We start from the raw sequence: 27,971 nt of genomic DNA, 5'->3' as shown, positions 1-27,971 counted from the left end.
GCTCTTGGGAACGTCTGGTTGTATGGCTCGTGAGCCATACTTTTGTGTGCTTTTCCACTCTGCCTCTCCTACAAAACGATGCTGCAAGGACATTAGCCTACAGTGCAAGAATCTGGCAATCACCACTCCATCAACAAGTGGGCTCCTGTACTGCTGAAACATCTCACTACTCAATTCTCCTAATTTTATAGAATGACTGCCACATTTCCTACGAGTACTATATATATATATATATCATATGGATGGAACGAGATGTTGATGTCACTTAACTCACCTTCACCATTTTATAGAATCACTGATGCCAGAAAAGACTGATTCTGCTCATATATCTTAATGCATTATCCAACAAAAGATTTGATTCATATCTGCAAAAGGTAGCAACCGATGCTAACAAAAAAGGCATGAAAGCAGATATGTTCTCATTCAAAAATTAATTGCTCTGATTTGGGCATTTCCAGTTGCAGAGTTAGGAACATGGAACTGTAGAGTAGCTTTTCCAAATGCATAGATGTATCAATTTTCTTTTATTGATTTGGAATAACACAACCTTCAAAATACATCATTCGAGGGTGCAGCCTGAAGCCAGATGAATACACATCCTCTCCAGGTTGACATGCATTGTCTAAACAATACATTAAAGATCCTTAACAATCAATCACACAAACAAAGAAAACCAATCTCCATAATACATACTGATGTGGCTGACTGAGGAGGACATCGGCCCCACCGACAACAGATGTGGAGCAAACTGCCATTTGGAATCTATCCTTGCTCACATGTAGTACTGGTTACCCGCATCTTTGACTGCCATCTCATTCTCACCCTCGGCTGTAGAAACACCCGATCAGTTGATATCTCTTTCATCCAGCAATGAGTGCTGCCTGTGATTCTTACAGCCCCCACACCCTCCACAAACAAGATCATGTCCCTCCACTCTCACCACCAGAAAATAATGGCAGATCCCCCTCCCTCGAGAATCTGCAACACTTTGCTATCATAGCCTATAAAGATAGCAAAGATCCACAAATGAAAGAACTTCAAAAAAAAAAGAACCAAAAATAATAATCATCCACCCGGCTTACTTCCTCGTTAGACACACAATCATAAACCAGAATCCTAATTGCTTCACTAAGATCCCCAGACTCCTCTGAAAAATAATGAGGAATCTGCAAATCCAAAAAAAAAAAAAAAAGAAATTGCCTACGCACTGTAGAAATATGCAGCTGATTTTACGAAGCCCACTTCCTAGAATAGAAAAAAAAAAAAAAAAAAAAAAAAACTTATCAGGTTTCCTGTAAACTCTCCTTGTCATTATCCACCCATCAGCAATTGTTGTTCAGCTTCCTTCTTTTATTGGGTGGGGAAGAAGAGGATGATACACTTGGCCCCATGTTCATTGGGGTGGTAACTCTGAGTTGCGGAAGAATCATTGGAGGCTCTCTCCTCGTGATATCGACAATTACTTGCTTCAGCGATTGATAGCAATCGGCAATCCCTTCCTATGAAAAAGAAAAATGCAGCCTAGTATACTTTTTTTCTATCAAAGCTGCACAGTTTTAGCTACTTCGAGACTGAATATTTCTCACCTCTATTAATCCGGTGCACCACGATGCTGCAATTCCAGGATTAACAAATGTTAGATCCTTAACCTCATCGGTCGCACAAATAATGGAAGCTGCAGCAAGTGATGATGGGCGGTGACTTAGGAACTTTATGTCTGTTACACCAGATGTTTCAGCTTAAATCGAGAATGCAGTTCTTAATTATTCATATTGTAATGACAATCATAATTACGTAACCTTTCGTTGTTGCCAATGTAATTTCGGTGACCCGTGAAACCAAAGATCTTGCATACTTTCCTGCAGGGTCGATCTTGTGAACAAAGAATTTAATGAAAGTGAAGGGTGTCACAGATCGCAGTCTCCAGTTCAATGCATTGAGCACAAGAAGCTCCATTCTGAGAATTGTGCGAGGTTCGAAAATGAACTTTGCACCCTCAACCTAAGCAAATCAAAAAATGAAGATTAGCTAATACAGTTGACCAAATAAAATGTGTTCAGGTTTCTTTTACCTGCAAGTCTAATAGGGATGGGAGCAGGGTCTCCTCCAATTTTGCAGCCAGGGAGAGGCATGCCACCGACAGAAGTTGCAATGCCCATTCATTTTGCTGCATGGGCAGATCAAACATGTATGAGATAACCTATCTTCTTAAAACAAAAAATAATAATAATGGAAAAGGTTCCATGATACAACTAATAAGACTGTGCTGAATTTTGTTCTATTTTTATGTTTGCAGATGCAGCTAGGATCATTGTCACCCCCAAGTTAGCAATTAAAAAAGTACATGTGAATGCTAACTTTGTGGATGAGAAGACTAGTATTTATTCTCCATCATCCAATCCTGTTCTTTTCCTAATTTTTCTGGACTGACCAGAAATGTTAGGTAAACCAACCCCTCTAACCTAGTGTAAATGATCACTTTCCTTTCCATAGGGGTCTTAATAGTACATAGAAGGAAGCATAAAATTTAGGAATCCAAGTCGAAAGCATAAAGGAAAGGGCGATCAGGGCAACAGGGTGAGCAACCTCGCCGCAAGGCCAAGGCTTGCACTCTCATATTTACTCATGTGCCAAATCGGAGAACATTTTCAACTCTTGCCTCTACAAAGAAAAACTAATAGTATTTTTTTTTTCCTCTATGCACAAACAAAAAAAATTATTTTTCAATATGGCTCCAAAAGTTTTACTAATATTAATGAATCTACAACCACCCTTCTATCCATAATCCATAGGAACATACTTTCTCATCGAACTCCCTTATGTGGCCAAACTTAGTTTCCTTAAGATGATACTGCAAAACAACCAAAGATGTATAAAGATTTTAGCGTTGGTTATTTGTCATTCCTCGAGTCACGGGAAATCTCAAACTCATTCCTTTTAAGAATTAACATAAAACTATAATGTAATTACGAGAAGAGAAGAGAAGAACATTGGGAATGAACAAACCGGTAAGCGGTGAGAAGAGAGGAAGCGATCCAAGTAGTTAACGGCAAGATACGCCGTCAATGGACGGAAACCGTAGTACACATGCACCTGAAAAGAAGGGAAAAGAAATAACAATAGAGCACTTCAAACTTCCGCCAGACGACGGTAAGGGGATCCGGCTCGAGATAGCAAATCACTACAGAATCGAGATAGCATGCGCCGGCGGGGGACCTTGAGGATCCAGGCGACGGCCTCCTGGCGCGCCGCCGAGTCGAGCGATTTGGACCGGAACCGGTCCGGGTAGTCGAACCCGGGCGAGTAGTCCGTCTCCGCCTCTATGAGCCCGGCGATGGATTCGTCCGATTCATCGGGGAACTCGACCAGACCCACGGCGCCGCCCGGCGAGTCTCCGGCGAGTACACTAGCGTCTTCCCTGCACAAAAGGTCGCCGCAGGAGGCGTGGTCTGATGGCGTGAACGGCATGGTCTCCTCATTGCTTTCCCATCGTCGCGGAACACCAAAAGCCCCCACACAGAGAGATAGAGGAAAACGTAGAGAGAGAGAGAGAGAGATAGAGAAAAAGAGACTGGGATAGAGCGAGTCAGAGCGAGGAAGCGGGATGGGGAAGGCCGGAAGGGGAGGAGAAGAGAATATGGCAGTGGAGAGAGAGAGAGAGAGAGAGAGAGAGAGAGAGAGAGGGAGTAAAGAATGATAAGAGGTTTTGTTCTTCGATGTATATATTTTATGATAAGGCGAGTATGCAAGTAAAAGAATATATATATATATATATATATATATATATATACGATATTTATGATATCTTATTGAATATTATAAAACCTAATCTCAACTAACACAACGAAGAAGCTATGAAATATAGTCTTCTAATATTATACGACAAACAATATCATAAGAGATAGACATTGGTGTCAATTATAATATTTTTCAAAAGCTATATAGTGTTTTGGACACCTCACAAAAAAGATTATAAATCAACCTAATAACTTGTACAAAACACTATGAATCACCCTTACAAATATGATCTTCTAATACCCTGTATATAACAAACAGTATCATAAGAGAGAGAAGATCATATCAATTATAATATCTTTTAATATCTATATAGTGTTTTAGATTAATTGTACAATGTTCTAGATATCTTATCAAAAATAAGATTGAAGAAAAAAACTATAAATTATCCTAACTACAAGTTATGTGACTTTCTAATGCTCTACTGTTCTAAATATCTTTTGTAATCTAGATAACGAAGATTCGAGTTACGAAAATAATCTTTTTAAATATTTAAGAGTAAGACTATATATATATATATATATATATATATATTGATTATCTCTAGAATTCACATTGACGAAAATCTTATGCAATAAGTATGCCTTTAGCAGTAGTTAATAATTTATAGTAAAAAATTATATGAAAGTAAGTTTTTAGATTATGTATATAAGTGGTAAAGTCAGAATATTACATTTTATATATTTTAGTATCAAAATATTAATCTAATAATAGTGTACTTGACATAAATATAGGCAAAGATTAAAATAATCTTAAGATGAATTTTTTTTTTTTTGGTCACCCTATGGTACTTTTCATTTCTATATTTCATAAAGAGAGCTAATTCCATTTATAAGAAAACCAAAATATCCTAAACACTTAGTTTTCTGTCAAAATAAAATTTTGGGCTTGAATAATTATGGTTTATAATATATTTGAACATTGTTACCTTAATTTTCATTACTAAAACAAAAACCCTATAACTCCATTGGAATGTATTGTGATGGAATAATAATGTCTCATTATCATTCCTTCCTAATAAATGATTGCAAACATTGTAAGATTTTTAAAATATTTGAACCTAAAGTTAAGAGAAAGTGAACAAAAAAAAAAAATAATAGAATTGTTATTATGGTTTGTTTGAAATTAGGACTAAACCATCATAAATTTCATCCAAAATGATTCAAATTCTCATTCTAATAACTTTATAATACTCCCATAGTTATTTATTGATAAGGAAAATTTTAATTGTCTGAAATTGAGTTATAATATTTTTTTATTAGGGTTATAATGTTTTAATTTGGTGACAAAAACACTACAAGTCTATTCAAAGATATTCTAACTAAAATTTAAATAAATAAAAATAAAAATAAAAATATATCATAACCCTATTAAAAAAAGAAAGTTCGATTAAACCAAAAGGGCTGTAATTTAATACTAAATCAGTTCAATCATAACATGTTCGCTAATCTCTACTTATGATGATGATATCAGACGGTCGTCGTCGTTCAAATGCCACCAAAATGTTAACAGAGAACCATCAAATTCCCGGCCAATCAGAGGACGAAGCCCAGTCAAAGTGCAGTCAAAGTGGTGTCCGGCATCACACTGTTTGCACTCTGCCCAAATCAACACTTACGGTGGAGTCAGTAACTCTTAATCCGTTTGCCTCCTCTGTCTTCTTCCCCAGCAGATATAATAATAGATCAAGTGGGGGGAAGAAAACCTGCGCAAGAGCCATGTGAACTCGAGTCTCTATTTCCTCCATTACCATCTCTTGTGGTGCTGAGTCGGGTGAAAACTTTTTGCCTGTAGCCAGCCAGCCAACTAGCCATTCACCACCGGCCATGGTGGGCAGCAGGAAGATTCCAGCAGCAGGTAAATGCGATGGGTGTTGTTGGAATGCAGTGTTGACCCTCGGTCAAACTGACAAATCTGGGGACATTATGGTATGGCTCGAGGGTTGGGAGCTTGTGCCACAGGTCTGCAGGGAAGGCATGGGAGTCGGTGCATGAGAAGAATAAATGTCCGGGCTCTGTTGTCACCTTGCAAAGTAAAAATATAGAGTGGTTCACAAAAGCTTCATCCGATGAGGAACAACACAGAGTTGGTGATGATGCCTCAACACTCGAGATCCAAATGCTTTGTCAAGCCCTTCCTTGTGCCTAATAACTCTTTCTGATTTACTATGATCTCTTTATTCTCGTGCTATAAAGATCTGCATAACTCAGTTTATGGGGCTCTTTTATTGTTTCATGCAATTGTTCATGCTCTTAATTCATCTTCCACACATGACACGGTTGATGTGCCTGCAAAATGAAATCACTCGAGACCGCTTTGCCGACTTCTGTCAGGTCACTGATGAGCTGCTCATTCTCGAGGAGTAGCTCGAATGCCAGTGAGGCGCTTGTTGAAATGTTGGTAGGCGCTCCCTACCAGGAACCAAACCACAGCTTGAGCATTGTTCTGGGAGTGTCCACATTATCGAGTACTGACATTGCACGAGCCTTCCCAGGAAACGCTTCTCTCGAGCACGAGCGCACAGCAGTCTCTCTCGGCGACTCCCACTTTCCAATCCCTATAACTCCTGCTCGAGTTTGATTTCTATCCCTACTCTACGAAGTTAGGTTTGCTGAGATCGGCTGTGGGTTTGGTGGATTGCTTGTTGGCCTCTCTCGCCTTCTATTTCCGGACACTCTTAATGCTAGCTAGACATGGAGCTCCGAGATTAGGTATGAAGTAGCTTTCGTGCATAATTCTTGAGGAGGAATAGTTTATTAAGTTAGTAGTTTCATTCTGGAGGAGGAAGAACCAGTTTTGACATCTCTACAGTTTGTGATAAGCGAGTCGGAGAGCATGATGCTCTGGTCTTATAAGTGGCTTTCTTCCAAGTACAGAAGCCCGACTGTCTGTCGAGCTATCTTATACGATGCTGCTTGTTTTCCGGCAGGCAGCTGCTTGCTGCTGCCCTTCTCTTATTGCCGAAGCCTCGGTTCTCCTGATTCTTTGGATTAATGGATTGTCTATATATATGTATATATATGGTATGTCTACGACTGATCAGAACAGCATCCGGAAGCAAAAGAATGATCATGACAGCGAAGACTTGCAAGTTGAGAGTGTTAGGCACTACTCTCACCTCCTTCATGGTTACCAACTCATGTCATCATCAGAACCGCTGCCATGGATCCCCCAGAGTGAGTTTAATCATTAACCGAAGGGAAAAAAGGATCATTTTTTTCTTAGCAGCTGAGACAATGTTGACGATTCCATTCTTGCCTTAAAAGGTTGCTGAAAGAACTCCATGTCGCAGGGTAGTTGAGCGAGGTGGTGGTGGTGCTCGCCTGCATGCTCTCGTGCTCGAAAGTAAAAGCTTTGGATGGACCCTGGTGATGCAGATACATTGATTGCACGAGGCCACTACACAAAAGCCATACAAGTAATGATGAGTAGCGTCGTGTGAGCTTTCTTTCAGGTATCCAAACATCCAAGTGGGCGGATCTTTGAAGCATCCAATGCGGAGATTTCATATATTTATATATAATCTTTCTACGACCATTCCCCAAACTGTAGGAATTCTTTGGTGATTCGAGTCAGGAGATGCCACCCTCCCCTGCTCTTCTTCTTCTTCTTCTTCTTCTGACCTTTCGTCTCTGCTAAAACTAATGCATATAAAATCTTTAATTTTACATATCTCCTGTTATATACCATTGGGGATGCTTCGATTTATAGGATTCCAAGATTCCTATTTAAGCCCAACAATTTTGCGGCTATAAACCAAGCAGCAATGGGATGGACATAAAGGATTCTGATGGCCGTTCTCATCCTCCTCCTGTTCTTGATTTGTTGTTCTCTCTCCACCGGATTGCTACTAGAAAATCGAACTAATAAGAGACATATAAGCATGTTTTAGATAAGTTTTGAACAATAAGAAGTTGTTTTTAACATCAATATCACTATATCTAAAAAGTAGATTCTGATGGACTTATAAATGTGCACTGACTTTTCTATCAAATATTAATTTTCTTATCCACTATTCTTCCTCTCTTTTCCTCTCATAGCATTGCATGAAATTGATCAAAGTGTCCGAACCATCTGGCTATATTTTATTGCTCTTTTTTCTTTTTAGTCTTATAAAATAAGTGCAGTGTTTTATCTAATTTAATTTAATTTTTATTTTTTTTTAAAAAATAAATGATAAAGAAGAAATTCGAATTCATTAGAATAAACTATTAGAAACTCTATCGAACATTTCAATATAATCTCACAATATTTATTTGTCTTTGGAAACTCCGCTATCCATGTCTATCGAACTCATTCTTACCGACAGCGTGATCGACAACTATTTCATTGGATTGCTACTGTTCTTGTAAGGCCTACGCTATGGGTCAGGATGAAACTACTTTGGTGCTGGATTTGGGCTTACAAGTCGGGAAAGCGCCTACCTTTCCCCTCATCAAGATTAATCGTTCTAAGCCACTTCCAATTCAGATTCAATATGGATAAATATTTGAATTGACTTGCAGGATAGGATGATCTTAGGATCTTAATAGTATGATACTATCAACCTAGGTTGAAGCATTTTAGACTAATGTTTCAGGCTTAATATAGTTAATGAGCTTGGATCTCGATAGTGCTAGCTAGCGTTCATGAAATCCTGTGCTATATGGTTCGGAATCTTTACGAGCATAGCGATCCCCACGAATGTTTGTGCCGTGACCTCGTCATCAAGCTTCAATTTTGGTCACCATACCGTACCTTTCTTTTCGTCCATCTATAATGAGCTATTACTGTTAATGCCCAAATGCAGTCGGAAACAGTCCTCGTCAGGATTGTACTTCACTGTTATGCACCACACAGCAGCATTCGGAATCGAGAGAGTGGCACAGACACAGATGCCGGCAAATTATAAGCTGACAATATAGTATGAAGACCGACAAAACCCAAGGAAAGCTTTTTCTTCAGGCTCGGAACTTGAAGCAGTCACGCACCCAAACAATTCGACACCATACAGATGAAGACGCTTGGACGGAACAAAATAGATTGATGGCGTCATTGAGTTCGAGTGTCTTCTTGTTTGCTGCATCGCCTCCCTCTGGTCATCATCGTCTTCAATAATCGATAGAACTAAAGTTGGGGTTTCCTTGCTCCCGACTGTTTCCCTCTTCTTCCAGTAAATATGTATGCACTGTAAAAAACACCAACGATAGATGGATGTATAGCTCTCGTTAGGGCTTGTCGATCCTCCGAAACATCTGCAGCGCTCAATACTTTTTACGTGGAATTGATCTCAAAGGAGCAACGCCGACGATTTCAAAACCTCGAAAGCAATCTGTTGACATCTAGTGCAGACCTTGTTACATGCCCAACTCGCTTGCAACTTAAATTCATTATTATCTCATGTAACCTTTTGTTTGGCATGCGAAGAAAAAGGAAGGGAAGAAAGGGTTGTGTTGTCACACTGCACAAGATCTTTGCAGGATATTGATGTCATAGTGTCACCAACGTGGGGCTGCCACACATCTTTCTATAGGAAATCTAAGCACCGGACTCCTCCTCCTCCTGATGATAGAATTGATACAAAAGGCCTTTCCCCTCCCGTCACTTTAAGGGCCTGCTTGTTGCTTCTGTGTAGAGACTAATTAATTCTAAAGCTGAAGAAGAAACCATGTTGATGCTGTGTGTGAATGCTTTTTTTTGCTTGTTCTCCTTTGGTAGGTCAACTCTTAGAAACGAGTGTTCAGCTGTTGCTAACAGTGGATTCAAATTCTCTTCATATAACAACTGTTGAACTCAGAGGGTTTTTCCTCATTCATGTGCTAAAGATGAATTTAGCACCTTTGCATTGGGATTTTGGCCAGCATATGCTCCCAAGAGTACACGCATTTACTGCTTTTCCTATTCCCAAAGGCCAAACAAAGGTGACACCGATGAGGACTGCACAGTTACCGTTCATATATCTCCAGGGTTTGAAGGATAAGAAAGGATTCATTTCTCTGGCGACACCTCCTGGCACATGCCCCCTTTCTTTAGTTTCTTTTGCTTAGCCCATCATTAGCTCAACCCACCTGTGACCTGCCCTTGTCTTTTTGAAGCTGCAGTCCCCTCTCTCTTAGCCTCAGAAAAAAAGAAGAACACGCAGTGACACCTTGCTGTTAGCTGAGGCTGGCACGGAAAACCATGTATTCTTCGGCGTAGGGATTGGTCAGAACCAGCATGAAAGAGTAACTCGGTGAGTAACATCAGCATCCTCTTTTCAGAGGGAGGAGAGGGTTTGTTATGGGCTTCATGATGCTTCTCCCATGTGATCATGGGAAACAAGAGGAGCAGCGGTACCACCAGCATCACCAGCCGCTTAGGGTCTCTCCTTCCTCCTCCGCACTCTTCTTCCCAACACCAATCATGGCCTTCCCACCACCACCACCACCATCATCATCATCATCCACCTCTTCTTTTCACTTGGTCACTCATCATTACACCCCCATCAGCCTGGTAGAACAGGTGGGAGAAGGAAGCAAAGCTTAATCAAGTTAAAAAGGAGGAGAAGAGGGGATACGATGTCTTGGACATGGGAGCTCATGGAGAGCATCGGTTCCTTCTCTTCCGGACTTCCTTTGGGGAATCAAGCGTCTTGGTCCGATCTCTTTATTCTTGGCTTACATATATGAGAAACAAAGAGCCTTATTCTAGAGTATTTCCATCCTATATACTTCATTTGTGCTTCTGTTGTGTTTCCTCTCAAGTTATCTATTATTGAACCCTAACAATGGTGTGAGATGGAGTCTGTTGTTTGGACTATGTCGTCTGTTAATTTTTCTTTTCGAAAGAGGGTTTCCTTCTGCAGATACTCATGAATTAATCACATCCTTGTGGAGGAGGAGGAGGAGGAGAATACAATTAATTACATATAACTTATTTCTTCCATGATCAAGATGATGGTATTAGTATCTTCTTCTGTTTGTCTCAAGGACATGGGTTGCATCAGTAGATATGCAAAGATCCATGTGGAAGGAGGATCTCTAGCAGCGAAGTGCAAAGAAGGCCCTCCATATCCTTCTACAAGGTGATTGTATTCTAGCATCTAATTCGATGCATGCAAATTAGATTCATGCATGCTCACCAAATTCCAAATTGTCAGGAAGGATACTGCATGCATGTAGTTGATGCTTGGTCGCATGCAAGTACTTTTTGTGTGCATGAAATGAAATGGTGAAAGATCCATCAAAGTCATAGTCATGTTAGGTCAAGAAGATCGCTTAATTAGTTGATTGTTTGTCCATGCTCCTCTACATATATGAGAATTCCAAGCATTTTGGCCATGTTTATCCTTTCAAATTTGGTTTCTTCTTTCCTTCTCCAACTTAATAATTACTATAAATGCAAATTATAATGATCTCATGACATCAAGCAACGTTGTCCTTCTTCTTTTCTGAATGTATTTTCCTGGTGAATCAAGAAAAAGAAGTTTATTATATATCTGCTAAACAAATAAATGCTTCAAATGATGGCTGTTGTCAAGCAATTATTAGTTTCTCAACTGTTGGGAGGACAAGCTTTTTCTTATTTTGTTTGTCTTTTTGGATAGGAAAGGATGAAGCCTGGTTGTAAACTTTGGGAGTGTTTTAAGTTATACATTGTACATGAGATTTAAAAGTTTATTTTTGCTCTTGTTCGCTTTTTATTTCAATTGTCATAATTTGATCCAATAGGATAGGTAGCCAAATAAATCGGTTGAGCCTAAACTAGTAGATCAAAATGCTTAAGTTAAATTAATAATAATATATCTATCTATTATTGATCAAACCCTAATCTCTATAATCTAAGCATTAGCTTACTTGTAATGTTTCAGACTAAATCAGGAGAGGAGTGTCATAGCTTAACCATGAAAGTGAAATTGTTCAGGTTCACTGGACAGATAATTGTTATATGCAAAATATAACTTCTGAAAATACATACAATCTATTAATCCATCTCTCTCAAATAGATATATATCTATCTGTTTAGTTATCTATATATAAATTTTCAAACACAAAATAATTGGTTTTTGTTAAATCTGGTGGAGTTTTGTGACTTTCTTTTTTTTTTTTTTGGTTGGATATCTACAATTTTGATATGACCGAAATCCCAGAAAAAAAAAAATCTGCTTGGTCTTCTACCATGGTTATTCTTATCATTATTCAAATATTATCCATGATTTAAACCCATAGACATGGCTTTGTATATTTCTGTGTGCATTCTACCTAATGGATTTAGATATATTGCACACCAGTTGGCTTGATTGTGGCTAACAATACCCAAATTTGATTAATTACTCAAAGAAGCAGTCTTGAAATTTTCACAAATATATATATATATATATATTCAAATTTTGTATAAGAAAAATATGGTCTAATATCTGTTATGAAAAACCAAACGGGCACACCCCTTGGATAGATGATATAATGGCCCCTTTGTGTGCTTCCATATATGTTCGCTTGATTCTATCACATTATCATACACCAAGCCTTTTGGCTCTTTGTGCATCATCATGCTTGGTCACCTAATCCTATTGCACCATCACACTCGGCCTCGTAGCCCTTTGTGCACCATCGTGCTTGGTCACCTAATCCTATTGCACCACCACACTCAGCCTCGTAGCCCTTTGTGCACTCATACGCTTGTTTACCTAACTTTATCGTGCCATCACTCCCAACCTTATAGGTTCGCCACCATGCCCGGTCACCTAACCCTATCATGCCACCACACCTAGTCTTCTAAGTGTGCCATCGTTCCTAGTCACTTAATCCTATTATGTCAATGCAACAGGACTGTGTTGTCCTTCATGTACCTTTGCACCTAGTCATTTGACCCATCATAGCATGCCACTTAGCACAGTTTCTCAATCCTTTGCATGTTGTCACCTTTTATTTTCTTAAACTAATACATCATCATTCATCGAAGCCCTAAATCTTCGACCCTCATGTTGGACTCTAGTAATCGTTGGAACCATGCCATTGCCACTTGCTTGATCAGCGTTGCAACTAGTCATATTATTCTACTTCACCACTATCGCCCACGTATTAGATTGATTGAGAGCTCGACGAAAGGATTAAGTTGGATCGACTAAGTCAAGTAGACTAGGTTGGGCAAATTAACTTGTGCCAACTTTACGAGAAATTTAGCGTTACATCTCTTATTCTTTTATATCATTAGGCCTTTAGCGAATAATATTTCTTGACCCAAATTTACGATCCTCCTTCATCCAAAAAGTGAGGAACATATGTTATATTAGATATGATATGACTGACACGTTAACATCAGGTACAACTAATATGTCATCACTTTAGTCACCCAATGTCATGTATTACTCAATAATAATCTTATCTTCATATGAACACACTATCAATTGACATGTATCGAGATCGGATTTCTATGAACAACATAACTGGTGCACTGATAAGTTAAAAAAATAGACGAGAACCTTTAGCATAATTGGTGCACTAAGAATATAATAGATCAAAATAGTCATTCCTGTCACCTCAACGTAGAAAATTTGCAAATGGCCACCTTTTCAAAGAAGCACCAAATGTGCAATTATCTATAGATTGTTTGTTTGTGTACATCTAATGCTAATGAATCATCTATCGATTTAAAGAATCAAACTAATTTAAACGTTTCTACTATACTATATTTCTGTTTTTTGAAGAGGACACTTAAGCTACAGGAACTATTTACGACATACAAAATATGATGGAATTATGTGAAGTAAAATCTTTTAGTTAATTAAAACAAAAAAACAACAAAAAATTAGTACAAAGTGGGGATATAATTAATATAAAATCTATCTACATATATATATATATATATATATATATATTTTATTTTTTTAATCTAATACTTGGAATACCCTTAGCCATCTATCTGTGCTTTCTCTTTTTTTTTTTTCTATGAAATGATCATAATATTATAATATTTTGAGTAATATTAAGAAAAATATAATATAATAATTTCTTAATAATGATAAAAATAACTTGACTAATTTACCCTATGGATCGATTTAAGGGAAAGAGAAAGAAAAAGGTCGGTAAGTAGCTGTCAAATTTAGGATATTCTACGTATTACGTAAAAAATAATTTCCTGAAAACGAGGGATACTTTACCGGAAAAATGAAATAAATCGGAATAAAAAAAGGAAAATAGAAAAGGATTTAAAAAAAGAAAAAGAAAAAGAAAAAGAAAAAGAAAAAGAAAGTAGTGGTAATAACAATAGTAATAAGCTATTTTTATGTTTTATTGAAACGAACCGACCTCCGAGTCCAGGCTTTCCTCGTTGCCTCCTCTCTTGAATGGTTTGTTTCGTGTTGATGATTGACGATTAGTGAACGCTCCGAGGTACATAAATGATCCCCCCTTTCCCCGCATCTCCTTCTGCTGGTCTCCTCCAACCCTCGTCCGTCTCTCGCCTCTCGGGCGAGAGCAAGAGCCTGATCTCTTTCCGTCTTGGTTTGTTAGGGTTTCTGATTCGAGCGAGGAATTGCTAGTGAAGGAACAAAATAATCGAGGAGGACGATCAGAAGAGCAGATGTCCGCTCGCCCCCAGTTCACCATTACTCTAGGCCGAAGCGGTCAGGTGAATCCTTCTTCCTCCTCTCTTTCTCTTTCGAATCACATTCCCCCCCCCCCCCCCCTTTGTGCATCTGTTCTTTAGGATCATGTGATGTCTACGCTTCTTCTTCGGCTAGAGGTGCTTGATTTAGGGCCTTCTGCTCTAGGGTTAGGTAATGGTAATCAAGAGCTGACGCACGTTCGCCATTTAGTGTCCTTACACGTCAACTCTACTTCTCGTTGGTCGTTCGGTGGCTTGCATTTGCGGGTGCCCTTTGGTTTTTGTGTGAAGAGAATTTCTTATATCGTTTCGCAATTGGGACATGTTTTTGCGAACACTAGGAGTGATTTTCAGTCTTGTTTTTGACTGGTTAGATATGGGTCCATCTCCTTAATAGCATACCACATTGGTTCTTTCTCATTCCTAGAAAAAAAAAAATTGTTAAGCCCCTTTTTCTTTAAGAACAAAAATCGTCCCTTGCTTATGTTTTTATAAGAATCCGTTACATGTTTTGTTTATTAAAATTTCTTACATTCATCGTTCACTTCGTTGACATGTGCATATATCATTTGATAGATTAATAAAAATCATATTCATAGATTTGAATTTGAGCCACATGGGAATGCATGCATGCTTGGATCATTGCAGATCATTGGATTTGTCTCATTGATAATACTATTTGGAAATCCTTTTGGAGATCCCTCGGACATACAATAGCTAAAAGATTGATTATCAATAAGTAAATGCATGTCCTCCTGTGCTTTTATTAAAAGAAGTATTGTATGGTTTACCTTCTGTGTCAAACAACCATTACAAGGATGACCGAGAACTATTGAATTGATGTCCATCTTGATCTTTTTCAACTGATGACATAATAATTGATAGTATGGTATCCATGACCGTTGGTGGTATTATACTTCTTTGTTTCCTGAATAAAGGAAATATTTTCCTTCCCTATTTTTCAATTGGTATTCATAATAAAAATTTATATTATTTTTTTGTTATCTCAAGAAGAACTTATCTTACTTTGGTGTCGATCAGGCAAAGAGGATAAAAAACAAAAAAAGCCTCCTTTGCATGAAAGAAGCTAGAAAGTCAGTTTTTCAGTAGCTTATGGTTATTTCAAGAATCCAATGTGTTTGGAAATAAAGCAGATGTTTTGGGTATTAAAATGATGAGGATTCACCTAGTGAATTATGTTTAATCACAAACTCTTAAGTTTCACATGACTTCCAACCTTAGTACAAAGCATAGCTTTTGTAGTTTTTAGTTGCTACTTCACTTGTTTGTCATATAGAACTCTACATCTAAGTGGTTTATATGTGATGTATCATCACCTTGTTTTAATGGATATTCAGTATTCAAAATATTTGATATATTATATTGTTTGAACTTTGAAGCATCTGGATTTATCATTAGCCTACAGAGAAATCTATGTTCAAGCATTGGGCTACTTGTGTTGTTAAATGCATCAAAGGAACTGAGGTTAACAGTTCATCCATTGAGCTTTTTTTTGCTTGCATATAAACCTGTGAACCCAGGGTATCAATGTTATCTGGACTTGGGCGTTGAAGAGCACTTTATTGACATATATTGGATCTGATGTTTGGATCGTACCGGAGTTGCTTATTGGATGGTTGCACCAATTGTAGCAGTTGTGTTGGAAGAAAAGGAAAAGAGAAGCAGGATGGAAGGAGAGAATGTGAGGAGAAGAAGAGGGGGGCGGGGATGGGGGACTCAAAAAACAGCCATTGCTGCCATACAACGCTGTTGCTGCCTATGCGGCTTGATACTGCTGCTGTGGGATGCTGCAGTTTTTGCCATTGGACATCTTGGAAGCTGCTGCTCAAGAAGTTGAGCTCATTAATGTTGACAGCGATTTGACTAACATTTGTTGTCTCGAGACTTATGTAGCATTGATGAGATGCTATGTTTTCTTCCTTCCAATGGAATTTATTGTTCAATTTTTGTTTTTTAGTTTACTGGTTTTGATAAATTTTTGTGGTTTACAATTGGGATTGAATTATTATCTCCATCCAATTGGGACCTTAAAAGCTTAACCACTGTGGCAATAAGTTGAATTAATTTCTGTGTTAATAGTGAAAGTAAGTTGACATAGTAGAGGGCTGAGGTAAAAATTAGAGAACCATTAAATTGCTTATGTATTGCATCTATTATTGGCCGATGTAGTATAATTATCTTTTCCTTTATGATCTAGGAACATACATTTTATTTATTTGTTTTTTTATTCTGTAAGTAACTTACCATTTCTTATACGATTTGCTTATTATTAGCCATATTAAAACTTGTGCAAATTCCTTACTTGAAATTGCTTGGAAGGCATTTGCTTATGTCATGTAGAAAAAAATAAGTTTCAGAGTATTTATCTGGTGAAAAAAATATCTTTTCTGAGGGAGTTACGAATAGCTACCTTGACCTGTTTCCTTGGTAATGTTTGCAGGTTGTCAAGAGAGCAAGACCTATAGTTGATGGTAGTCATTCTGTTGATGACATGCCTTCCTTAGGAGGCAAAAGGTCGGTGAGAGAAAGGTTGGAAAGTAACACGGCCAATTACAATTCTTATAGAAGGCAGTACGAAAACAAACGGTGTGTTTTTCTCTTTCTAATGGCTCATGGTCATCCTTTTTCAGTCTCAATAGGTCTGTGCGACAATAAAACATATCTGGGACCATTTTTTAGATAAATATTCACTTTTTGATGGATGATTCTTCATTTTGAAACAACTATCTCCACATTTCATTTGTTGCTAGAGAAATTCAACAGGTTACGTATATATGCCTATTCTTTCCCACTGGACAGCTTGGCTGGGTGTACTCTTGCTGTTAGTACTGGCTGATAGCGTCAAGCTTTAGAATTATGTTGAGTTCAACTTTTTATAACCTTTCAAATGCTTCTTGTATAAATATGCATTTTTGTTATTAGTAATGAATCAACTTTTGACTATTTGTTTTTGTTGAGTTCTATTTCTCTTTATTCTCTTGATTTATTCTGGTTTCTCTTGATTCAATCTTACTTGTGGATATTGCTTCTGATATTTATGATCTTGGACCAATGTTTGGTGACTTGATAAACGCTGGATAACAAGACCAACATCTGTTTTTGTTGAACAGTTTTTTGCTTCCAGAGGTTGTTGTTTAGCACTTAACAGAGATTCTGCTGTGATGGGATTTGGTCTTTAGCAGCTCTGAGTTGTACATCAGATGCTTGACAAAGCAACTTGTTGGGTCAAGATCTTGGCTTTATGATAAAATATTTTAGGCCTATTATTCTGATTTGATGTTTAATATTTCTCCCATTTTACTGAGTAACCAAATTTTGCTTTATAATTCATTGTGTTTGGTGCTATTGCTTCTGTTTTTACAGTCAAAGGACTGACGGCCATGATTCAAGATTCATTAATAAGAATATGAGGGACAAACAAATCAAAACTGGTATCCATTTAAAGATCTCAGAATTAATTGTTTTCTGTTGAACTTGCTTTTCCCTGATTTGTTGATACCTTAATTTATAAAGATCATCGGGTTGGAAGAGATGATCTGAGATGGAAACTTATGAAGAAAAGCTTATCTCGAAGAAATCTTGATGCTGAAGGACAACGTGATGTCGACCTACGTGAAAAACTCTCTCGAAATGTACAGGCTTCTAGCAGATCTGATTCCCGACAACATGTAACAGAATCAAGTGCCTCTGGCCTTGGAAGGAGAATACCTTCCACAAGAAGTGCAGATGATTTACTGGAATTGGATTCACATAGAAAGTCTTACACTTGGACGTCGGACCGGCAGAGGCTTGGTTCTCCGGATAGGTTTATCAGCACTCAAAGGCACATGCCTCCTTCTAGAAGATATGAGGAGCTGCGGCATGCATCTGCTATAAGATCTATAGATGCTTCTAGACCCTCTAGTTTTCTGACAAATAGTGGGATAGGTGATGCTTCCAGATCTCTTAATTTTATGGCGAAGGACATGAGTGTGAATGCAAATCCGGTTGTTCGAGCTCCTGCACCAGGGATTATTGAGCCAAGAAGTGTCCTTAAGGTAATATATTTAACCCCTACATATTGCTCCTCATTTCTGTGAATCTTTTTTTTTCTTGACTTGAACCTCTCCAGATGAAATGTGAACATTTGATCTGAGGAATTGCCTTTGATACTTGCCAACTATCCACAGTAGCTTTTGACTGATAATTGGTCACATGGGGATTGCTCATCCTTTGATAATTACTCATTGTGCAATATGGCTATGTCAAATAGAACTTGATTGCTGGTTGATGGGCATGATATCCATGTTTAGGATTAATTGTTTATGAAGTTAAAATAAGGATCTTAGAACAAAGAAGATTGTACACAAACTTTAATCATCTAGTTGTAAAAGATTGTAACTCACATACTACCAAACATCTAGCATATTTTTAAATCTAATTTCCGAGACTACTCCAAGGTGAAGAAAGTGGAAGAAAATGTGGAAAAATGGAAGAAATCAAAATTTGATTTTGATTGATGATTATAGATCCGATTGAAAATTTTATGAAAGATTTATCTATACAAAAATGGAAGTCAATCAAGGATATTGTGACTCAGAATTGAAGATTATTTACAGGTCAAATTCGGAATGTTATCTTCTTCGAAGAAGGAAAGAACAAATGATTTGTGATTTGATATCATTATATTTTTATCTTTATATTTTCATTTTTTGTACTTGAGGAACATATAAAGAAGTCAAAAGATTGTAATTAAACATTACCAGAAAAAAATAGATCAATTAATTAGGTTCTTTTTCCATATTATGTGTTAGTGGCATGAGACCATATGTGTTTTTCCGATGGGATGATTCCATTCTTCATGTGCGAAGGTGTGAGACCTTAACCCAGAGACAGAATCTCGTAGTTGTCTTATTTTATTGTTATTTTCTTCTTCTTCCTCTCTCTTCATCCTCTATTTTCACAAAAAAAAGTTCCTCCGTTCATCATGAGCTTGCCAGTGTGTCATATTGACTTATGCCAAGGTAAGATATGGATAGGCCAATTAACATGCCTTTCTGGCACAGCACATCAATCTTTGGTTGATATAGTATATCTTGGTACAACTTTGATGACCATTGTAGTAGTAAGATTATTGCAGCTATATATTGTAAGATCACCTTTGTGCATTGTTTTTTTAACAATGTGTGCACATAAGACACTTCTTATTGAAGGCACTGAGCTTCAGCCAATTGAGGCATAAGATCCAGACCTTGTTGACTTCTGCATCTCTTTGCAAGTGTGTGCATTTAGGATTGCTGTGGACTAATTCAAGAGTTTGCTATGTTACAACTTGCAAGATGAGTGATGGTTACCTACATTAACTTTGGTGATGACCATTTTCTTTAATAATATATTTTATGTGTATTGCCTTGTATTATATACAGGCAAAGATTCCTTCATAAACGCCTCTTGAGGTTTTTTGTCTTCTGCAGCCTGAGGAACCTCTTACAGTTGCTAGCTTGCTACATTCATTAGGGCTTGGAAAATATGCCATACTCTTTCAGGCAGAAGAGGTATTATTTTCTGTCAAATTCTTGTGTTTCTTGCCACTGTTATATTTCTGTGTAGGTATTTGTAGTCTTCTATGACAACCAATGTCTTGCAGTGTTAGTTCATGTTATTTAACTGTTTTGAGAATATGGCTGGTCAGAGTGACTGTCGCATCTCGTGGTTGAAGTTTTGAATAGCATGCTTAACTTATGAACTCACTAAGAACTCTTATTTTCAATGCTAATGTATTTTGGCTATTGTGCCCATGCTAAATTTTAGTTTAACTAAAGTGTGACAACAATTTTCTTTTATGGTCTAGAATTTTACTAGGTTATGTTACCAATTGATATTTACCAGTCCGAGCAAGGACTGATGTCAGACCGGGCTGGGATTTGAAATCTTGCCATGAAGATTATGTATAAACATGCTAATGCTCATGTATGCATGCCTTCATGTAGATTGGTCCAAATTATGCTAGGGGGCATGTATCTTTGATATCTAGAATAGTATTTAAGGAAACTTATTCTTTTTCTATCAATGTTTCTTTATACATTTCTAGACAATGTATGCTATGTTTGTAATGCTAAAATGGACACAAAAATTTAGACAAAAATTATAAGATTTAGAAACTTGATTTTGGGATTGTTTGGACCAAAATAGGATGTCTAATCTACTTTAGACCCCACTGCAAAAAATAAATTATTCTGAATGGACACGACCATAGTTTGCCAAAACTGACTAATGGTTACAATAATATTGCTATCTTAAAATCTCAAAAAATTTCCAAAATGTGATGAGAAATCTTAAAGCAACTAAACCTGACCCCAGTGATTTAAAAAGCGCTAGGCGCCAAAAGGCGCCAAGGTCCACAAACGCCTGAGGCGCTAGGCGCTCGCTCAGGCGCTCGCCCGAGCGAAGCGAGGCGCTAAAATATAAAAATATATAATATAATTAATAATTTCAAATAAATAAAAAATTAACAACTTTAAAATCAAAATAATATATTATTAATCTATTAACAGAAAATTAATCATTTCAAAATTCAAATAAACTTAATATTAAGAGTATACTGTATACTGAGCCTGATGGAGAAACGAGGAAGCAGCGGCGAGCGGCGGCAGCAGCAGCGGCGAGCGGCGGCAACAGCAGCGGCGAGCGGCGGTAGCAGCAGCGGCGAGCGACGGCAACAGCAGCGGTGAGCGGCGGCAGCGGGAAAGGGAAAGGGAGCGGAAGGCACGAGCAGCGGGAGGGCTCGCGGGAGGTGCAAGCAGCGGGAGGGCTCGAGGGAGGCGCAAGCAGCGGGAAGGCTCGCAGGAGGCGCGAGCAGCGAGAGGGCTCGCGGGAGGCGCGAGCAGCGAGAGGGCTCGAGGGAGGCGCGAGCAGCGAGAGGGCTCGCGGGAGGCGCGAGCAGCGGGAAGGCTCGCGGGAGGCGCGAGCAGCGGGAAGGCTCGCGGGAGGCGCGAGCAGCGACAGCGGCAGCGGGAGCAGGAGCGACGAGCAGCGAGATCGCGATCGGGATCGGCAGCAGGTTAGGGTTGGGTAAGGGTTAGGGTTGGGGTTATATCGGTTTAGTTGGTTCGATTGAACCAACTAACAACCGAACCAGGACCGAACCAGACCTAAAATTCTGGTTCGGTCGCCTTGGTTTACCCAGGCACTCGCCCGAAGCGCCCAGCGCCTGGGCTCGGGCGAGCGCCCAGGCGGCGCTTGTTTGAAGCGCGCCGCCTGGGACATTAGCGAGGCGTTCGGGCCTCGCCTCGCCCGAGCGCCTAGGCGAGCGCCTTTTTCAATCACTGCATGACCCAAGAATAAATTTATTCCTACTATTCCTTTGGTTGTAATTTTTAGTTGCTAACTTGATAATGTCTTAGCCATGCAATTGTAGTCATGATTATCCTTATTCAAGATGTTCCTTTTGCAGCTCAATTAGAATCTTTAATCTCAGGGTGCCGCCAATCCTTTCTTGAGCTTTTGGTTTGTTTTGGTTCATTCACAAATGATAACATTTCATGTTAATTTCTCCATTTTATTCATCGTGCAATAATAATTGACACTTAATAATACTTTATTAAGTTGGAGATAAGTGTTTTCTAATCGCATCATTTTGTATGATAAAAGTCATTCTAAAGAAGCCCTGTCTTTAGTTAGTCTCACAAAAATATTACATATGAAATTTATGGTTCAACCATTTGTTTCAAACCCTTTGGTGAAGAGTTCTTCAACAACCATTAGTTACAGATAAAATGCTTAAGATTGATCTGACAAAATTTTGTAATCACTGCATTGCATATGGTTTCAGGTTGACATGACTGCATTAAGGCAGATGGGAGACACTGACCTAAAAGAATTGGGAATTCCCATGGTAAGTTTATGTCGCTGGCACTATTTTCTTCGCTTTCTTATAGAATCACATTGATTATGCAAAGAAATGTCTTCAAAGGCTAGATTTTCTTGGCACATGTATTTTGCATTATATCTACATTGTGCAAGCATATACTTGGGTGATCCATCACTCTGTCACCCTTCTTATTAGTCATTATTAATTTTTTTAATGGATTTTTAAATTTATGGTGTTGAAATAATTTAAACCTAACCTGCCTTATAGGATTGAATTGTATTGTTTGGTTTATTATACTTTTTCTAAATAAAAACATTGATGAACTAGCATCATTTGAAGTTTGAACAATATATTTCAATGTTTATGCAATTTTCCTGAATGGTGAGCATTCATTATTGACTTAAGGGTAAAATGGTTTCAACCGTAGTAATCAGAAATTAAACTATTTTATTTCACTTCATATCAAATGATCACTAAAGCTTTCGTGAAAAATTGGAAAATGATAGATTATGTGGATGACATATTTTAAATTAAGCATAATCTCATGTTTGGGCATGTATAGTGTACCAAGCATCATCTCAGTTGCTCTAGATCTGTTAAAAGCTTTTTTTAATTTTAACAAATATAATCTATGTAATAGAAAGCTTAGAATGTTTCAACAGCTGAGGAAACAGATTTTATACATTTAATTATAATTTCATCATCAGGTGAGCATGTATACCCACAATACATACATAACATGCTGACTTTGTGGGGATCACAGTATTGGTTCTTGCTAGGACTCAATTTTATGTTATACAAGCAATGCATATAAAGGCAGATACCATGCTGATGCGCTCCATTGCATGCCAGTGCATGCTATAGGATGTGGATGCATGGCAAACTATAATGTCAGGCATTGTCAAGAGCCACTAAGATACTTATTGTTCTATCCCACGAACCGAATAGCCTCACCATTGTGACCAAAAATCATCAATTGGCAGTGGCATGTGAGACCAGCACAGCCTCTTTCTTTTGTTCCCTTTCTTATATTTGGTTTTTTAATCTGGTAATTTCTTTTAGTAGTTTCTTCTATTTAGTTGTTTGTCTTATATTATAGCATGAAATTAGTAAAGAAAATAAGTAAAATAGAGACTGATCAACTAAATTTATCATCTAAGCTGAGTTGACCATATTTTCTGCTGTTAAAAAAGATTATTTATAAAAAAATGTTTTTCTGGTGTTTTGTGTTAGTGACTATAAAAGAAGCTATTCATTGTATTCTGGTTATGAAATCAACTATAAGTTCTAAGAGCATTCTTGTTTATGATAATTTGATGGAAGTTTGGAGTTGAAGGTTCATTGTCATACTAGTATCCTTAGGTCATTAATTTTTAATTCACCATTGACCACTATAATAAAATTCGAAGCAATATTGGTGGACAATATTCTGTTATTAATAGTTTCCCATATGTTGAGTCATGAGTTTGCATAATGTCAACTTAGCATATAATAGGGAATTTAAGATCTGCTAATATGGTATCTATCTTCTTCCATAGTATGTGAGTAGCAACTGATCTGCAATCCGTTGCTATTATGTGTCTTGAGGAGTGACCTCCTTTCTTTGGTTTTTGTATATACTTGATATATATATGTTGACTGTGAAAATTGTGATCCTGGAGTGCTGTCATCAATCTGAACTGTGAAAAGTTTGTTTTACATGTTCTTCTTCTGATATGGCTTACATTTATGTTTAAAGATCACAGAAATATGTTACATTTTTCCTTGCTGGTTTGCATGTTGGTATCACTTGTAGGGCCCTAGGAAGATCCTTCTTGCAGCTTTATCTCATGCAAGACAGCGGCAACGGTGAGAAGACCAAGCCTTAGTTGTCTTTGTGCCGCATGTCGGGGCCATTGATTATATTAAACCTTAGGATCTTATCCTCCGTCAATGCTTATTTTGAAGCCTTATTTTGAATTCAACCTTTGCAGACGACTAAACTTGCATTCCTCAGTGTAAATCGAATGCTTTGTCAAAAATGTATTGTAGAAATCCTCATTCTTACGGGGACTAGATTATATGTGGAGCAGGAGAAAACTTCAAAGCCATAGTGGTGGTGCTACTTGTTGTCAGAGTTGGCCAATGTATTTAGATGATATGATTATAGATCAGCTTGGACAACGGTTTAGCATTCCATCGACTAAAATCAAGAACTTAGTGAAGGAGATTAGAAGTAATAATACTTTTTTTGTTGAGGACCACTGATTATGAATTGACTATTTAAAATTTTATGCTGCCACTTGGATGGTAGAATTATAAGATATTTGTTAAATCAGAATAGAAAGGGCAGAAATTTTTTTGTCACTGTGACACTGTGGCGCTTGAATAATTTCTTTTCCTAGTGGCCTTACAAAAAGAGAATATCTTTTAGGAAAGGATATCTTTTTCTTGTAAATGTTTTTTGGCTTTATAGACTGGTTCAAAGAAAAAGTAAATTGAAAGTTGTATAGTTTGATAGGAGGTCTTCCCAGTCTTTCTTTGAGAAGTTAAAATAATGTTCTCTACAATTTAATCTCTCTTGATCCTTCTTTACTTAGAATCTGAAAATGTTATTTACTGTACATGAATGGATTTCCTTGCACAAAAAAAAAGAAGTCATGTTGGTCTTTTTGTTGTTCTTATGCGATAAACCTATCGGCCTTCCTTTTCTCGGTCCAACTGGTTTTTTGAATTGTATGTAAAATCATAAATCTGATATATGACATCATAAATATGAAATTAAAAAAAAAATTGATACGGCAAAGGTTAATCGGTCAGTTTTGCTTGCCACTTTTGTTCTTTTCCGTAAAAAAAACATGCTTTAAATAGAGTAGAGTGAATGAAAGCTATCAAATGTGATTGCTTGTTGGAGCAATCTTCAATTATCATCACCAGTCCAAAAAACAAACCAAATAAATACATGAAGTTCATCATCCACCAACATCAGGGAAAAAGAGAGAGAGAAAGAGAGAATCAAGATACTAATACGAATCCCAAAGCTCCACATAAGCATCATCTCCGATGCTCTCGTCAGCTACGTAGTATAAGTTTCCAATAGTCCCTTCCTTCTCAACCAAAAATATTTACAAAGAGCTCAAAAACAAAAGCACACGCACTTCCACACCCACTGCTCTAACTAACTAACTCGTACGAGAAATAAATATTAAGTAGACAGATGCAAACTCCAACTGAACATGCGTTGCTGAGTTGACTCATTTGGTCGTGCTTCAGAACTTGGCCGACTTGATGCCATCCGGTCTGCAACCGAAGCCGTTGCGACGCCGCCGAAACGACATCAGCCCGTCCGATACGGCGCTGCTACCGTCCGCCTCCGCCCCGAACCCGTGGGCCGCCATTGCCGCCTCGTCGTCTTCCTCCCCCCGCATCGCCCTCACCGCCCTCCTCGCCATCTCCCGCAGGGGTCCTCCTCCGCCGCCCTCCGTCGCCACCTTCATCAGCACCTGTTCCGCCCCCGCAGCCTTTGCCAGACAACGGAACCGCAGGCTCCCCTGGCTCATCCAGTACAGAGCCGCCACGCATTGCTCCTCCGCCGCCGTCAGTGGCGGTCCCTTGATCAGCCTCACCAAAGCGGTCACCGCGCCTGCACCCATCAGCGCCGCGCGCCCCTCGTTGCACCCGGCCAGGTTGTGGATCACCATCGCCGCTATCGTCGCTGGCCCCAGGCCCTGCCCCTGCTCCCCCGGAGCGGCTGCATCCTCCTCGTCCCTCTCTGCCGCCACCGCGAGCAGCGCGTGCGATGCCCCGGGAGTGCGCGCGATTTTGGACCGGTTGGCAGCGGCGAGGGAGAGGTGGTAGAGCGCCAACCCAGCGTCGCGGCGGGCGCGGGGACCGTCGGCGGAGGGACCGGCGAACATGTTGAGGAGCGGCGAGATGGCCCCCAGTACGCCGATCGCGGCGCGGTTCTCGTCCTCGAGGGCGAGGCCGAAAAGGGCACCGGCGGCGTGGTCGCGGGCCTCCGGGTGGCCGCGTCGGAGCACCTCGACGAGCGCTGGCACCATGCCTGACCTCAAAATCCTAACTTTATTCACCGGTTCCAGCGATAGGTTCACAATTGCCGCGGCGGCATTGATCTGGACGGCGGCGCAGGGCGAGAGGAGCACGGGGCGTAGAGCGCCGAGAAGGCGCGGGGTGCAGAGGGCGACGCGCCGGTCGCGGCTCTCCCTCGTGGCCTTACGGAGGGCTGCCGCGGCGGATTCCTGCTGCCCGGCATCCAAATCTCTCGACCCGATCAAGATCTCTTCCATCGCATCGGTCGTCCTCAGCGATGGCGAATTGGCGACGCTTGGAATTCGCTCCCGATCCAGCCTTTCATCGACGACGACGACGACGATCTCAGAAGAAGAATAGGAAGACGATGAGTGACAAGAGGACGACGACGGAGTAGACACCGTCGAAGAGCTGGAACATTTGTTCTTCTCCCGCTCTCGCTCGAAGGGAGAGGGAGGAGTGATGAGCGTCACTTCCGATTCCGAAGCCAAAACATCATCTTTCTGACTCTTTCCGCCTTCGAAGAACTCGGAAGCTCGCACATCCTCACCTTTACCTCCATTGCAGGCTCCATCATTTTCGTCTTTTCCGCCATCAGAGGGCGTTGCTGTGGCGACTGGGACAGTGGCAGAAGGAGGAGTAGATCGATCTCGGGGCATAAGACAGCGGACGAGGGCGAGGGCAGCTTCGGTCGGGACGGGGTGAGGAGGGGGCAGGCCGCAGCGGGCGCACCAGGCGAAGATGGCGGACTTGAGGGCGGCGTTGGGGATGAGGAGGAGTTGCGGCGCCGCTGCCGGCGAGGAGAAGGGAAGGTGGAGGTCAAGGGGGAGGCCTGGCGGGGGGAAGGCGAGGTCGAGGCAGCCCTGGATGCAGCTGCGCTCGAAGGTGTGGCCGGAGGGGACGATGACGGGGTCAGCCATGATGGAGCGGGAGATGGGGCAGAGGAACTCCACCGGCATCTCCGTCGTGAAGGAAGGCGAAGACGAAGCGGAGTGCGACGGCGAGGAGGCGGCGGCGGCGGGACGGCGGAAGGAGAACTTCCACCGCAGCTTGCTGCTTCCCATGTCAGCTTGCTTCCCTACCCCCAATCCAGCCAGTTCTTTATCCTTCCATCCTCTTTTTTTTTTCTTTGCCCTCTCTCGGAAGAAGAAAAAGGACGACTTTACGGGACAAAAGAAGAGGGGAAAGAAGAAGAAGAAGAAGAAGACTTAATGTCGAAGACATGAATGATGATAGAAGAAGCCTATTTATTATAGAAGTATGTCTGTAATCTATCATTTTAGATTCCTGTTTTCCTCAAATCTAAATGACACCCAAATAAAATCTAAACATGTGAACGGTGGATCTTCACATATTTGTATTTAGATTGTAAAGTTGTCTTAATCTAGTGGACTAGTAAGTAGTATAGGTGTAATTCATAGATGTTTTGTGAATATTAAGTAGCACCATTTTTGTAGTAACACGACTTTTTATTTGGAGCGTGAAAGATTGATTGATGGTGAATGAATGAATGAATGAATCATCAGTAAGTAATTCTTGTCCCACAAGTTAATTGATGCATAACTATTGGGCTCGCTTCCTTCTTAATTTGAAGTTTCTTCTGCTCTTAAACCAGTGAAGTTTCCACTCTACTGACTCGAGTGTCAGAATCTAGTAGAAACTAGTCAGTCCGAAGACAAAAACACACAGCCTTTAGCCAATGAGTAAAGGCTTG

The 27,971-nt window shown here is 39.6% G+C and overlaps 3 protein-coding genes across 5 annotated transcripts; 1 reads left to right on the top strand and 2 right to left on the bottom strand.

Annotated features, from left to right (window-relative positions):
- Positions 1-505: 505 nt before the first annotated feature.
- Positions 506-3,679, bottom strand: LOC135651115 (cyclin-D2-1-like). 2 transcript variants are annotated; one of them, XM_065170919.1, is made up of 6 exons: positions 3,217-3,679; positions 3,007-3,093; positions 2,072-2,167; positions 1,800-2,001; positions 1,587-1,675; positions 506-1,499 (listed from the first exon to the last, which is right to left on the bottom strand). In XM_065170919.1, exons 1-6 carry the CDS (start codon positions 3,466-3,468, stop codon positions 1,323-1,325), a joined length of 903 nt encoding a protein of 300 aa, XP_065026991.1. In that variant the 5' UTR covers positions 3,469-3,679; the 3' UTR covers positions 506-1,322. The 2 variants fall into 2 exon arrangements, with proteins under 2 accessions (XP_065026991.1, XP_065026990.1); XM_065170918.1 differs by having other exon boundaries at positions 1,587-1,717; positions 3,217-3,677.
- Positions 3,680-9,898: 6,219 nt separating this feature from the next.
- Positions 9,899-24,401, top strand: LOC135651920 (uncharacterized). Of its 2 annotated transcripts, none has more exons than XM_065172552.1 (8): positions 9,899-10,837; positions 14,265-14,382; positions 16,820-16,965; positions 17,743-17,810; positions 17,893-18,416; positions 19,833-19,913; positions 22,190-22,252; positions 24,024-24,401. In XM_065172552.1, the coding sequence occupies exons 1-8, from the start codon at positions 10,698-10,700 to the stop codon at positions 24,078-24,080; spliced, it is 1,197 nt and encodes a 398-aa protein (XP_065028624.1). In that variant the 5' UTR covers positions 9,899-10,697; the 3' UTR covers positions 24,081-24,401. The 2 variants fall into 2 exon arrangements, with proteins under 2 accessions (XP_065028624.1, XP_065028625.1); XM_065172553.1 differs by lacking the exon at positions 9,899-10,837 and adding an exon at positions 13,997-14,144.
- A 791-nt stretch (positions 24,402-25,192) lies between these two features.
- LOC135651919 (U-box domain-containing protein 41-like) lies at positions 25,193-27,546 on the bottom strand. Its single transcript, XM_065172551.1, has one exon. It carries the CDS (start codon positions 27,319-27,321, stop codon positions 25,477-25,479), a length of 1,845 nt encoding a protein of 614 aa, XP_065028623.1. The 5' UTR covers positions 27,322-27,546; the 3' UTR covers positions 25,193-25,476.
- Positions 27,547-27,971: the final 425 nt, after the last annotated feature.

The sequence above is a fragment of the Musa acuminata genome, chromosome BXJ3-10, assembly GCF_036884655.1.
Source record: "Musa acuminata AAA Group cultivar baxijiao chromosome BXJ3-10, Cavendish_Baxijiao_AAA, whole genome shotgun sequence".
Classification (NCBI taxonomy): domain Eukaryota; kingdom Viridiplantae; phylum Streptophyta; class Magnoliopsida; order Zingiberales; family Musaceae; genus Musa; species Musa acuminata.
The sequence above is the reverse complement of the archived record's forward strand: the minus strand, read 5'-3'. Positions and strand labels throughout refer to the sequence as shown.